General features: G+C 42.1%; 1 protein-coding gene across 1 annotated transcript in view; it reads right to left on the bottom strand.

The window, feature by feature from the left end:
- The window catches only part of Gpr156 (G protein-coupled receptor 156), a 59,286-nt gene extending 46,335 nt beyond the window's left edge, over positions 1–12,951 (bottom strand). The window contains exons 1-2 of the mRNA XM_028788159.1: positions 12,838–12,951; positions 12,173–12,309 (exon numbers count right to left, since the gene is read on the bottom strand). Of these exons, the coding sequence (XP_028643992.1) occupies positions 12,173–12,309; positions 12,838–12,933 (233 nt within the window). The 5' untranslated portion in view covers positions 12,934–12,951. The remainder of the gene's footprint in view (positions 1–12,172; positions 12,310–12,837) is intronic.
- Between the last annotated feature and the right edge of the window lie 2,063 nt (positions 12,952–15,014).

A 15,014-nucleotide genomic window follows, 5' to 3' on the forward strand; every position in this document is an offset into this window, starting at 1 on the left:
TTTTTTTCTTTCTTTTTTTCTTTCTTTTTTTCTTTCTTTTTTTCTTTTTTTCTTTCTTTTTTTCTTTCTTTCTTTCTTTCTTTCTTTCTTTCTTTTTTTTTTTTGGTTTTTCAAGACAGGGTTTCTCTGTATAGCCCTGGCTGTCCTGGAACTCACTCTGTAGACCAGGCTGGCCTCGAACTCAGAAATCCGCCTGCCTCTGCCTCCCAAGTGCTGGGATTAAAGGCGTGCACCACCACCGCCCGGCACCATTGTTGTTTTAAGATTACATTTTTAATTATATGTATGTGCAGGGTGGGGTGGGAGGTAGAGAGTCTGGAAGACCGGTGCAGGTGCCTGAGATGAGGGATGTTCTATCCTCTGAAAGTGGAGCTACAAGCAATTGTGAGCCATCTGACGTGAGTGCTGAGAACTGAACTCTAGTCCTTTGCAAGAGCAGTGAGTCCATTCTCTAACCAATAAGCTGTCTCTCCATCCTTTGAGACAGGCACAGAAGTTTTAACTTTGGTGATCTTAAACTTGTTTTTCTTTTATCGTGGGTAATTTTGTTGACATTTAGTGGAGTCCTTTAATAAAAAGTTCTTGTGTTCTTTGTTTGGTTGATTTTGTTGGTTTTTTTTTTTATATTACATTTATTTGGTGTGTGTGCACATAGCATGAACCATGCCACATGTTGTGTGGTAAAGAACAACTGACAGGAGTTGGCTCTCTCTCTCCCACATGGGTTCTGGGAATCACATTCAGGCTGTCAAGCTCACCAGCGAGTACCTTTATCTATTGAGACATCTTGCTGGACCAAGTTCTATTCCTCCTCCTCCTTTATTTTTCTTATATTTTTTAAAAAAAATCAGTGATATATATGTTTGCAGTGGAAGTAATCATTTTAGTCTTCAATATCCCAATATAGATATAAGTAAGAATATTTTTTTCCAGAAAAAATACTTAAGAATTTTTGGTTCTTATATCAAACTGACATATGTGTGTGTGCGTGTGTGTGTGTGTGTGTGTGTGTGTGTGTATGTATACGTATATAATTAATTTTTGGAGGTTTTCATCTTGTGGAAAAAACCTCAAGGATACTTTTAAAAACATGGTGAAGAAAAATTCATGGAGTCAGGGATGAGGTCGTGCACGCAGTCTGGAGGCTGAAGCAGGAAGACTTCCATGAATTTGAGGCAGACTTGGCTGCACACTAAGGACCTGGCTAACTAGGGCTCTCTATCGAGACTGTCTCAAAAACTAAACACAAATACAAAACAGAACAGAAAAAAAAAGATAAATTCATCTGTAGCCGACTTCTACGTGAGAAGCCTGCACCTTGTTCGGCTGTCTCCATGTGGCCTCCCTTTCTCTTCCTCCTGACCTAGGTCTGTCCTCACTTCTGATAGGTTAGCTTGTCTGTGGAATCACACAGGGTATAATCTCCATGTCTGGCTTCTCCTGAGCAATACAATTTTTCTGAAAGTCATCGGTACTGTGGCAGGTAGTTGTAGACCACAGTCATTCATTGTGTAGCACAGAGTCATGGGATACATCTGCAGGTACTGAGATGGACATTTGAGCTGCTTCCAGTTTCTCGACAGCTAGGGTGTGAATACGGGCTGTTTAAACCAAACTGATATTGTGGTATGGTTCCCAGGGAAATCAACACTGTTGAGAGACAATGGCATGTCAAAGAGTAATCTGGGTCATGTAAGCACCAGTCCAGAACGGATTAATGCCCACCTCATTAGGTTTAATCTTGATTGGTTAGCATGACAGCCAACTGGTATAAATCAAGACAACCTCCACATATTTGGCCTCTTTTGGGTATTTTTAGATCTCTGTCCTTCTGTCATGTTGAGATACAGTCAGGGGCCCCTTACCCAAATGTAGCACCATTCTGTTTGGACTTTCCAGCTCCCAGAATCATGAGCCAAATAAAGCTCTTCTCTTCATACATAACTTAGCCTTAGATGTTCTGTTACAGCAATACAAAATGGTCTGGAAGAAGTTTGTTATAAATAGTACTGCTAGGAATATTCTAGTAAGTGTATTTTGGTAGCAATATGTGTAGTTTTGCTGGGATTTCAGACACACAGGGTATGAATATGTTCAAGGTTTACAGATTTTGCTAGACAGCTTTGCAAAGCAAATATATCTATATATACACTCAGACACCACATGAATATAGTCTGCATGTACAGCAGTGGTCGCTAGAGCCTACGTCTCCAGTAGACTACGCTGTCTAGGCTGCGTAATGTGTTATGACATTCACACAATGGCTGGAATCATGGGGCGTCTGGGACATCTCTCTAGTTAAGCAACTATACTTCCATAACAATGCATTGGGATTCCTATTTTTCTTTATCTTCTCCAAACTTAATTTTGTCATTTTTCCCTACTAGACATTGAATAAGCATATAGACCATCCACTGTGACTTCAACCTGCATGTTTCTGATTGACCATTGTTCATGTATTGACTAGCTATATAGTTTGGGAAGTGTTACTGCGTATCTTTTATCCATTAAAAGATTCCTTCATTTTACTATGTTTTATTTTGTCATGTTTGGTCATTATCTCTGAGAAGCCTGTTCTTTTCTGATGAGAGACAGAGTGTGAATCCAGAGGATAGTGGAGGCAGGAGGAACTGGAGGAGTACAGAGAGGGAAACTATCATCAGGATATATTATATGAGAAAAGAATTTATCTTCAATAAAAGAAAAAAACAGTGTATTTTTTCCTGTTTTTCTTATTGATTTATAGTTCTTCATTCTGGAGAAAAATCTTTCACTGACACGTACGTTGTGAGAATTTCCTCTCACGCCACAGCTTGGCTACCTTTTTTTTTTTTTAGTAGCACTTTTAACAAACAGAAAATTTCAGTATCTATCTATCATCTATCTATCTATCTATCTATCTATCTATCTATCTATCTATCTATCTACAAGATCTCCCTATGTACTCCTGACTGTCCTAGAGCTCAATATATAAGTAGGCTGGCTTCAAACTTACAGACACCCCCCTGCCTCTGCTTCCTGAGTGCTGGGATTAAAGGTGTACACTACCACACTCACCATTTTATTTTTGATGTAGAGAAATTTAGCAGTCTTTCTCTTCCTGAATAATAGTTTTTATGCTGTTTGAATATAAGACACTATAGTGTTTCCTATCTTTATTCAGTACTGCTGGAACCTGACTTGCTTTGTTCCTTTCCTTTTTATCCTGTAACCCGTACTGTCTCCAAGTGTACTCAACAGTACCTTCGGAGAGGCTGGAGAGATGGCTTAGTGGTTAGAACCACATATTGCCTCTTCAGAGGACGTGAGTTCAGTTCCTAGTGCTCACATCAGGTGGCTCACAACCATCTGTAACTCCAGCTCCAGAAGTATTTGACACCACCTGTGGCCACTTCAATTTCCTGCACTTATTCTCTCTCTCCTTCTCCTCTCCCCACTTCCAAATATTAAAAACAAAATTTAAAAAGAATTGTGACATTGGAATTAAATGTTCAACCCTCTCAGTACCAAGTTTCTCTTAGCTTCAACAATGAAGGGTCCTGTCCCTTGAGAGCCTCTTCTGTGGTGGCAAAGTACAGGAAGCAGAGGAAAGAGTGGATGTGGACATGCTCTTTTGGGGAACCCCAGCCCAGGCTGGAGCCCACTTACTACCCAAGAGTAGAAGGTAGTCAAGAGGCACTGTCCAAGCATTCCTAGGAGTTTCTAAGTTTTACCATTTAGGTACCTGGGTGAAGGCACCCAGAGCGATGGTTTTATCTAAGGTAGTTCTGCACAGCGCCATTAAGTGTTAACACTCTATTCATAAGATGGCAGCTGGGCCGGGCGGTGGTGGCGCAGGCCTTTAATCCCAGCACTTGGGAGGCAGAGGCAGGCAGATTTCTGAGTTCGAGAGTTCGAGGCTAGCCTGGTCTACAGAGTGAGTTCCAGGACAGCCAGGGCTACTCAGAGAAACCCTGTCTCGAAAAACAAAACAAAACAAAAAAAAAGATGGCAGCTGGACTTGGGAGTCAAGCAATGTTCTTCTTTCTCAGCTCCAAATCCTACCATGGCTGCCCACAACATTCAGGGCACATTAATTACATTGACCTAGAAAGTGACCGTGGACTGCTACTCTGACCTCATCGGCTCCTGTTTTGGCTCGTTAAATCTGCTCCAGCCGTATTACTCCCTCTGTTTCTTTGAACACTAGGCATGTTTCTTCTTCAGGGGCCTTGTAGTCCTGTTCCCTCTGTCTGGGTTGGTCTTTCCTAATAACTTATTTCTCAAGCCATTCTATTCTCACGTGTTACCGCTCATTGAGGTCTTCCACACTGTCTAAATTAGCCTTGCTACCCTGAGGACTCGTATTCACTGTCTCTGTTCACTAAAATCCCATACGTTCATGTTTTATTTTCTGACTCTTCCAACTTCCATGAATTTTCCATGGAAAACAAATTCCATGTAGAATGTGATTTTTTGTTGTTTTTCTTTGTGTGAGTGTGTGAGTGTGTGTGTGTGTGTGTGTGTGTGTGTGTGTTTAATTTAAAAGACAGGGTCTCTATCTAGTTCCAACTGACCAAGAACTCCATATGTATACCAATTTGGCCTTGAACTCACAGATCTGCCTGCTCAGAGATCTGGGAGTAAAGACGTGCGTTACCATGCTGGCTCCAGTAGATAATTTTATAAACAATAGCCACCTGTGTAAGACCCTGAGCCCACGGAGGCCTTCTACTAGTACAGCCCACACAGCCAATGGTGTGCCGAAAGCAGATGGGTTTCAGCGGGAAGATGGGACTGGCACGATGGTTCAGTAGAACCACAGGCGGAAGGGCTGGGCATCGGGAGCTTGCCATGTCATGCCTGGGGCCTGCGGAGGGAGTGAGCAGAAGGCCAAAGGTCACAGTGCAAGGCTTTGCTATGCACCGTCTGTAGAGCTGAAACTGTGTCAAAGAGGAAAAGAACGTGTCTGTCTCCCAAGAGCTTTTCCTTGTACTTGATTTTATTCCAGGTCAGCTGAAGTGTTCCTTTGAGAAACAACAAAATCTGAGTACAATGGAGGGCAAAGATGAAAACCCTCAGGAGCCGAGGTGTGGCCAGTGGTAGACTGATTGCCTAGAATTAGCAAGGCCCTGGGTTCCACCCTCAGCACCACTAATAAATAGATATATAAATATTAATGATTCAAGAAGAGGGGCTGGAGAGATGTCTCAGTGGTTAAGAGTCCTGGACTAGGGTTCGATTCCCAGCATATCCATGGCAGCTCACATCTGCCTGTAATTTCAGTTTTAGGGATCTGGGAGTCCGTCTCTGGCCTCTGAGGGCACAGACATGCATACAGGCAAATCACCAATGAAAATAAAAACAAATCTTAAATTCTTTTTGAAGTTTTAAGGATCTCATTATTTGGTAAGAGAGTTAAACTCCCTCTTCTCAATTCAGTAAACTCCATTCACCATCAGCTGTAATAGGGCAATGACAGTTGTGTTCAGTTTTCTTATCTGTCTATCTATCTGTCTATCTATCTATCTATCTATCTATCTATCTATCTATCTATCTTGTATATATGTATGTATCTATCTGTATGTATCTTGTATGTATATATCTGTATTATCTTGTATGTATGTATCTTGTATGTATGTATGTATGTATGTATGTATGCACCTATCTATCTAGTGTGCTTGTGTGTACGCATGTGGTGGTCAGAGGACAACTTATGGGAGACAGTTCTGTCTTTCCACTATCTATTTTTATTTTAAGTTGCTTATTTATTTTTGGTTTCCTCAGAAACCAAAATTTCCACAGAAATTTTACTATGTAACCCAGGCTGGTCTTGAACTCATGATCTTCCTGCTTCTGACTCCTAAGGCTTGTGCCACTATGCCTGGTGTAAATCTGCATATACATACGCATGGTGTGAGCAGTTCATCTAGGCTCAATATCCATCTAGGCCTGTCTGCCACACACCTAAAGAGCACCAAACCACTGAGCCGAGGCTGCTCTTAAGGATTAGCCCTACTGCCTCATTAACCTCCACACACTCTCACATCTTCCATCCCACACCCAGGACCCAAGAAAGATCTTCCCTGTGCACTACCCCACTTTTGCTTTGCATCTCTTTTCCTGCCCTGTTCCCACATGCCAATGGCATCTGGCCTCATGATACCACATCTAGTTTTAGCTCGCTGCCCAATCCCTTAGAAATGATCACCCAAATAATATTTTTTCTTCTGTGAATCTCAGCTTCTGTGGTGGTAGAGCCGGGATCTGTTCCTGACCCCTCTGTCTCATCCAGCCCCTGACCCTGCAATGTCATCTTAACTTGAGCTACATGGTCAGTGTTTATTCTGGGATAGATTGCTTTTCCTTCTTCAGCCATCACCATGTCAAGGATTAGAGCGATGATCCCAGAACTCCAGTGTACAAGCCTCAGCCAAACGTGATTGGTATTGCTAGCCTGTCCTTCTCCTCACCTTGCTCTCAGCTCCAGTGAATCAAACCACAATGATGACAGGCCGGGGACAATCAATATGAAAAACAGCACGGGTCCTGCCCGGCAGCAAGGCACTAGGTTGCAAACTGGATTTTAAAATTAATTTCTTAAAAATCACTTTATAAGACAATGAATTTCATTATGGCATTTTCATAATTCTTTGTTTTGTTGACTCTTCCCCAGCCCCCCAACCCTCCTGCTGGCCCTCTCCCTCCCCACTAGCCCCTCTTCTGCTTGAATGCTTGTTTTTTTCCTCCCAAAACCAGAATGTACCTCCACTTGCTCATGTTTCTCCACCCAGGGGACAGATAAATTTCAAGGTCTCAGAAACCCATAAATCATATTTTACACAGTATCCTGGTTACATAAGAATTCGGCCCACTAAACATTTCCTATTGATGGTAAGAAGATCAGCCTCACTCAGATGATAATAAAACACCCTCAGAAATGGGAGGAGTGAAGAAAAGATGCATTAAAGACTCCTCCAAAAAGCATGGAGATGCTAAGGATTTCTGTGGTGAAGATGACATGAAACCCAGGAGGCAGAGCGTCCAGGAAGGGTACACGGCAGTGCTTGGGAGCCAGGGTGTGGATCTTCTGAAGGCAGAGAAGGCAAACAGCAATGCACACTGGAATATGAGGCTCTGCTCTGACAGACACCATCAGGGGACCTAGCTATGTGCCGACCCTAACAGGGAGGCAGCAGTGGAGGCGTAAGGAGGGCATAAGAGAGGGCTCTTTCAGTCTGGGCATCTGACTGTCACTCCTACAGATGTGGAAGGTGCCTTTATGCAGAGCTCTGAGGCGGATGCAAAGCTACCATGGGCCCAGGAACAGCTCTATATATTCTTGCTTAGTATTCCAAGACACAGTGCCTGCCTGTTCTTTATCCAGGCCCTTCTCAGGACTGTTTGTATAATACATGAGCAACCTTGGAAGATCAGGTAGCATCCTCTCCTTCTCTCCACGCCCCACTCCCCAGCTTACTTATATCTCATGGTAAAGGCAGTGAATTCTGTGGACTGAGTCTCCTCTCCTTGACAGGTAACTCACAGGCTATGGAAGCATCCCTCACAGGCCTTTCTTTCCTTGTCCTCTCTGGATGTGAACTGTGTCCACGGTCCTTTCATTGTCCTGGGAGCCATCGGGTCTAATAGGAAGCTGCTTACTGTTATTGTCAAGAGTGTTGACTACTTTGGCTCTGAACCAGGGCACTTTCGTCTTTTGCTAACATTCACGAAACAGTTAACAGGTTAAGTTGGAACGTTGCAAGTAAATATCCACATTTTACACAGTTTTTATAATTCATATTTCTCTGGAGATTACTCACATTTTACTGAAGATTATGATGGCAATTCTAGCATCAGTTTCGAGATACAACAAGATGTCGACCTATCATCTATAACTATCACTGATTTATATCCATATTATTCCAGTAATAAGGAAATAAAGCCTCAGAATAAAAGGGCTTATTGAACAAGGCTAGCTTAGTACAGAACTTACAACATAAACTCTAGTTTGTGCATATCAGAGTAGGCACCAGGAGAGCCTCCTGTAGGATCTGAACTATTCAACAGTTTCAACAGTAAAGTTAGTGTTATCTTTACAGTTTAATAAGACTATTATTAAAGGAATATCCTTATTAATAAGTTCATAAAGAATCTAAGGGAATTTTTTCTATATTAAATATTAATATCTAATAAGTTATCAGATGGTCTTAAGATACTTAGCAAGCCATTTAGAAAAACACACTGCAAATCATATACTTTATTCCACATGACGGCTTCTCAGAAACATAAGAATGTTCGTAGAACATTTATTTTTATTTTATGTATATGAGTGTTTGCCTGAACATATATATGTGCACCATGTGTATGCAGTGCCTATGGAGGGCAGAAGAGGGCGTCTGATACCCTGGGGCTGGAATTACAAGAAGGTGGGTGCTGGGAACTGAACCAAAGTCTCTAGAAGAACAGCCATCTCTTGAGCCCCAATACAAGTTCCTTGCCATGTATATGTCACTACTAACAAGGAAATGGACATTCAGAGCTTTCGAAGTTTCCCACATGACCTTTCATAATTCCTCTTTCCTGTCTCTTTTTGCTGACCTCACCCACTTGCAGTCAACTGCTGACCCTTCTGCTAGAACAAATTAGTTAGCAATGGATTACTTCTCAAGAATTTTGTGTAACTGGAATTATAAAAGTGGGTTCCCCACCCCCTGTCTCTTTTACTCAGTATAATTATTTTCAGATTTATCTATATTTTTCCGAATCAGCAATTCATTCTTTTAATTACTGGATAATGTTCTATCACATCAGCGTATAGTATTTTTTCTGTGTTCATTTACTGATGAATGGTTATGTTATCTCCAGCTTTGGACTATTAAAATACAGCTGCCATGAACATTGGTTATAAGTATTTCTATAGACATGGAGTCATTTCTCTTAAGTAAAAACTCAAGAGTAAGATGGCTGGGAACTGAATTTTGAAAGACACCAGTGGGCAAGGTTTTCACAATAGTTTTACCACAGTGCACTCTTACCAGCAGTGTGTGCCAACACATACAAATAGAAGTACTTTATCAGATTTATAAATATTTCATTCTAATCCATGACTTTTTTTTTTAATACTCTCAAGATTCTCTTTGGAAGATAAGTTGTTATTTCATTCTTACGAAGCTGAATTTTTCAATTTTCTTTTATAGATTGTGCTTTTGATATTTTATCCAAGGAATATTTTCCCAGTATCACAGAAACTTTCTATTATTTCTGAATAAACATGACAGCTTGGAATTTTAATTTTGAACATGGTATATAGTATAGGTCAAAGGCACGTCTTTGATGTGGGGATCTAGCTTTTCCAGTGGCCTCCGTTGAAGAGAGTGAACTTTACCATGAAATTGCCTTTACTCTTGGTTATCTGTGGGTCACAAAAACGTGGGCGTACTTCTATGTGTTCCTTGTGTCGATGTATGTGTCTATATTTGCCAGTACAAAACTGACTTTCTTACTTGGTGGTAAGCAGTGAAATTGGGTGGGTCCTAGTGACTTTATGCTTTTTGAAATCTGAGTTGGGAATTCTAGGTTCTTCAAGTGATCAGTTTGCATATATATACATATATATATATATATATATATATATATGTATATATATACGTATATATGTGTGTGTACACATACATGTATACATTATATGAATTATATATTATAATCATATATATGTGTGTACATATATTATATATTCATACACATATTATACATATCTGTTTGTACATATTTATATATAATATACATATATGTATACATATATGCACATGTTATATATGTATACATTACATGTGCATATATATTATATATGTGTGTTTATGTATCTATATATAAAATGGGAGGGTGTAACTATGAATGGGTTTGTTTTAAAAATCTATTCCTTTGGATTTGCTATATAATCAGATTATCTGAGAATAAAGACATCATAGGTTTTTTTTTGTTTGTTTTTTAGAAGTAGGTTCCTTTTAAGACCCTTTTGTTAAAGACATCATGTGTTTGAGTCATTGAATGTGGAGAAATCTAACTGCTATTCAGCTGGAAGCTTAACCCTTACTGGCTACCTTTCATAGTGCTGGGAGGTTTTATTCCTATTATCACAGGGGGGAAAGACAATTATCAAGCTCACCTAACTATGAACCTTGTGAACTACAGTATTGACCTTTCTGGCAAGACATACTCACTTGTGGAACAGCAGAGGGAATGCTATGGGAGTAACTGTTTTTCAAGTGGATTTGAGGCCCAGTCCATGAAATGAAACCTATCTCTGAGACTGTCAAGGAGGCCCAGAACCTATGGATAGCAAGGTCATGGGTCCCAGGGGAAAAGCCACTACGATTATTCTGCTAAATCAACACAGCAATAAAATGATTCCTAATGACGTATTGCTACATCCATGGATCAATACATCACTCAGCCATCATCAGAGAAGCTTCTTCTTGTAGATGGCAATTAATACAGAGATTCACAGCTGCCCAACATGCAGAAAATAGCCAAGTGGAGAGTGCTCAGCTGTAAATGGGATGTCTCATGTATCAAAGCCCTCTCCTCAAGGCTCCTGGATCTATGAGGAAGAGGGGTCAGAAAGATTGTAGAGCCGGAGATAGTAGATGATTTTAGGGAACTGTTTCCTAGACATAACAGAACATGCATGTATGCACACCCCCCCCCCAGATACAGACAGACAGACAGACAGACACACACACACACACACACACACACACACACACACACACACAAATCTCAGAAATGAAATGAAGTAGATCATCTGATTGTTTTTGTTTGTTTCTTTTTGAGATATGGTTTTTCTGTGTAGCCCTGGCTGTCCTGAAATTAACTCTGTAGACCAGGCTGGCCTGGAACTCAGAGATTCTCCTTCTTCTGTCTCCCGAGTGCTGGGGTTAAAGGCATGTGCTACCATGCCTGGCTGAATTATTTGATTGTATTGTTGCTCCTTTGAACTAATTTCATTGTCCAATACATCACTTTTTAAAATGGGCCATTTTATCTTCCCTTTTATGAGCTACCTCACCACATAATGTATTTTGATCCACAGTGTTTCTTATCATCTTGTTCTTTATAAATATTCTGACTTAATAAATTTCATACATACAGCAGTTACAGTTTTCTAGAAAACCATGACTAAGAGTAAGTCCCAGGTATTCACACGGCTACAAGCTGGAAATATCAGGTCCTTCTCACATGGGCCTCACTGACGGGCAGAAGTCTAGAGCAATCCAGTGAAGAACAAGACCCAAGATGGAAGGTATCATTTCTTACCCTAACAACTAAAGGAGCACACTCTGAGGTAGTCTCAAGTTGAGGCTTCCATTCCTTTCGAGGGGAGGGAGGTTTAAATTTTATTCTCTGGTGCGTGGGGGGGGGAGGTCAGAGGACCACTTGTAACAGCTAGTTCTTTCCTTCTACTATGTGGGGTGTTGGGGATCAAAATCAGGTCCTCAAGCTTGGCAGCAAACTCCTTTTACCCACTGAACCACCTTGATGACTAGGAAGGGAGAGACTGTCTCAAACCCTCTGTAGACAAGGATGACCTCGAACTCCTAATCTTCCTGCCTCCCCTCCTGAGCTCTGAGATTGCAGGCAAGCATCACCACACATAGTTATATGTGAGCCAAGGACTGAACCCAGGGCTTTGTGGATGCTGGGCAGGCACTTTGTCAACTGAGTTGCCTCTCCATCCCAAAGTTTCTTTTGTTTAAACAGACAAAGCTTGCCCCTGAATGCTTTCAGCTACTGGTTTTCTGGGAGCAAACCACATGGGAGACAATGATATTCTTTATAATTTGCTGATGGGGTGCTAGTTTCCATTATGGAAATCGTGTAGGTCTCTACCCTGTACACATGCCCTTTACAGTTCTTTTCTTGGCAGCACTCAGCACTTGGATTTAAGCACCCTTCCTTCCAAGACCACCAAACACACTTACTGTGTCCATTATGTGTCAATCTGTTCTAAGCCTTAGAGGCCCAGTGGGGAGCATGACAGACAAGGTCCCTAGGGTCACAGGCTTTGCATTGGGGGACCCTGGCTTGGCTAGCTGCTCCTGGTGCCAAGATGATGTCAGCATTCTGGGTTTCACAGCTCTGGTTACAGGAGACGGGACTCTAGGCGGGGAGGGGTTGCGGGGCTTCTTACCTGTTCTTCCTGCAGCGAATTGTGAAAGCCAGAAAGAAAAGCACCAGAAGTAGCCCACAGCTGAGAAAGGTCCAAATAATACCCAGGAGGGCAGGAGACAGTGGGGAGATGTCCAGACTACTGTGCTGGGAGTCAGTCTGGAGGTAGAATAAAAAGAGAAGCAGTTAAGAATGAAGGATCACATCGTTAATCTGAACACTCACGAGGCAGAGGCAGGTCTCTGAGTTCCAGGCCAGCCTGGTCTACAGAATGAGTTCCAGGACAGCCAGGGCTACACAGAGAAACAAAACCAAAGCCAACCAAACAAAAGAATAAAGATCTACAGACAGCACCAAAACAGGGCAATGCTTGTCCTAATGGGCAGTTCCACTTCCTCCTCCTCCTCCTCTTCCTCCTCCTCCTCCTCCTCCTCCTCCTCCTCTTCCTCCTCCTCTTTTTCCTCTTCTTCCTCCTCCTCTCCCTTCTCTTCCTCCTCCTCTTCTTCCTCCTTTTCTTTCCCCTCCTCCTTCTCCTCCTTCTCCTCCTCCTCCTCCTCCTCCTCCTCCTCCTCCTCCTCTTCCTCCTCCTCTTCCTTCTCCTCCTGTTCCACCCCCCCAACCATGCCCACCACCATGTATATGTGTAGTGCCATGGCGTCTGTATGGTGCCCCAGTCTGCTCACTTACAATGGTTGTCTTGCAAAGGTCATGAAGGGGTCTCCGATCCAGCTCTTGGCCAGGAAAACTGTCACAGAATTCAGAGCAGTTGATTTCTGGCTCCATGTCACCACATGACCCTCTATGGGCATCTACTCAGTCTTGGCTATTCCTGGTCAAGGATGCAAACTGTTCACTAAAGCACAGAAACAACTCGAGGCTTTCTGCCAGAGGCTCCATCTCAGAGCTGCCCCAGGATTTAAAGAAAAATGGATCCAAGTGGAAGAGAAGAGTTGTTTCATCAATCTCCTTCATCCGACACATTTGAAGACCAGATGTTCCTCAGCTGGCCCCTTCCTGCCAGTGGGTACCACATGATCAAGAGTGGGCATCTCAGGTCATATATTGAATTGCTTCTGGTTCACCACCAGAGGGCAGTCAGCGCTCCAAGTGCTCCCACACTGGGCCCTGGAGGAAAGCAAGTAGACTAACAAACATGCTTATACAGGTTTAAAATGTTTTTACTATCTTAACTATACATGGTTACATTCTATCATGTGTAGGTATATACTTATAAATGTATTTCACAACATTTTAAAATATAAAATGTTTTAACAAATATATTTGAAACTTACTGTCACAGATACTTTAAGAACAGAGATAAAGTACATTTCATAATTTCTAGGTAATGATCTCTGCATTTTCTAGAGACTTCTAATGGTCACAATTCTTTTAAAAACTACTTTTGATTCATAAGGCACACACATCATCTCCTTTTCCCTCCCCAAAATTCATGTCCTAAGATCTCTCCACACAGTTCCTTGTTTGAGCTCTGTTTGATCCTAGGTGATTCTGGGGTCACGAGCCCATACTGTCTCTTGTCTCTCAGGATGAGGAAGAACCTTCCATGTCCAGACAGCTGAGTTGCCCAAAACGTGTGGTGGTTTTTAGCTATTTATTTATTTTTAAAATTTAATTAAACTTTTTATTTACTTATTCACTTAATATCTGGTTACCCCCTCCTATAATCCTTCACCACCCCCTCCTTTTCTCCTCTAAGCAGGTGCCCTCCCCCCCCAGGTTTTTCCCCACCCTGACATTTCAAGTCTCTTCGGGGATAGGTGCTTTCTGTCCAGTTGAGGCCAGACAAGGTAGCCCAGCTAGAAAAACATATCCCATGTACAGGCAGCTTTAGGGATAGCCCCCACTCCAGTTGTTTAGGACCCATATGAAGACCAAGCTGCACATCTGCTACATGTATGTGGGGAGGCCTAGGTCCAGCCTGTGTATGTCCTTTGGTTGGTGGTTCAGACCCTCAGAGCCCCAAGAACCCAGGTTAGTTGACACTTGTTAGTCTTCCTGTGGAGTTTCTATATCCTTTGGGGCCCTTGTACCGGATTTTAAATTGTCAGAATCACAGAGCTGCAATGGGCTAGTCGGGTTCTAGGGAGAGGGGCTGAGTAACTGGCTGAGGAGATGTTATTACTTTTAGAAAATATTCATAATATGAATACTGTGATCAGAAGTAAAACCAAGATAGACACCTGCATTCTCAGTGCTCAGAAGGCTGAGCTGGATGTGCAGGAGTTGGCCAGCCTGGCTACAAAGCAAGATGTGAGGAAGAGAGGGAGGGGAGGAGAGAAAGAAGTGGGTGGGGCACGTGGTCCATGAGTCACAGATTGAATATGCCTGAGTCTTACCCCTACTTTATAAAACCAATCCATCCTTTAATAGAAAAAACAGATTTGGGGTCAATCACGGGAATGTGAGAGGTTGCCATTTCTGCTTTGTGGTTTTGAAAGCACCCAGCATAGTGTGTGTGTGTGTGTGTGTGTGTGTGTGTGTGTGTGTGTGTAACTCAGACAAATATTAATTGCGGCTGATCAATAGTCACTGAACAGTAGACCCATGGTTAAAGCAGAACAGTGGTGACAGGTGCTGAGTGTCATCTTTGGAGTCTGTACTTAGACATGAACAATATAGCACCAGATGTCAACCAGCCCCTGGCCTCTACCATGTTCTGAATTATTTACCAGCTTCATGACAGAGCAGTCACAAGAAAATTAGAGTCCACTGTCTCCCATCAAGCATTTGAATTCTTGTGCTATCTGGACAAGAATATGACTGAATATAAAATTAAGAAGCGAACAAGGCATGGCTATTCATATCCTAATTTTGTTGGAATTCCAATGGAAAGGGCTCTTTCT

The sequence above is a fragment of the Grammomys surdaster genome, unplaced genomic scaffold (assembly GCF_004785775.1).
Source record: "Grammomys surdaster isolate TR1022 unplaced genomic scaffold, NIH_TR_1.0 125704, whole genome shotgun sequence".
NCBI classification, from domain to species: domain Eukaryota; kingdom Metazoa; phylum Chordata; class Mammalia; order Rodentia; family Muridae; genus Grammomys; species Grammomys surdaster.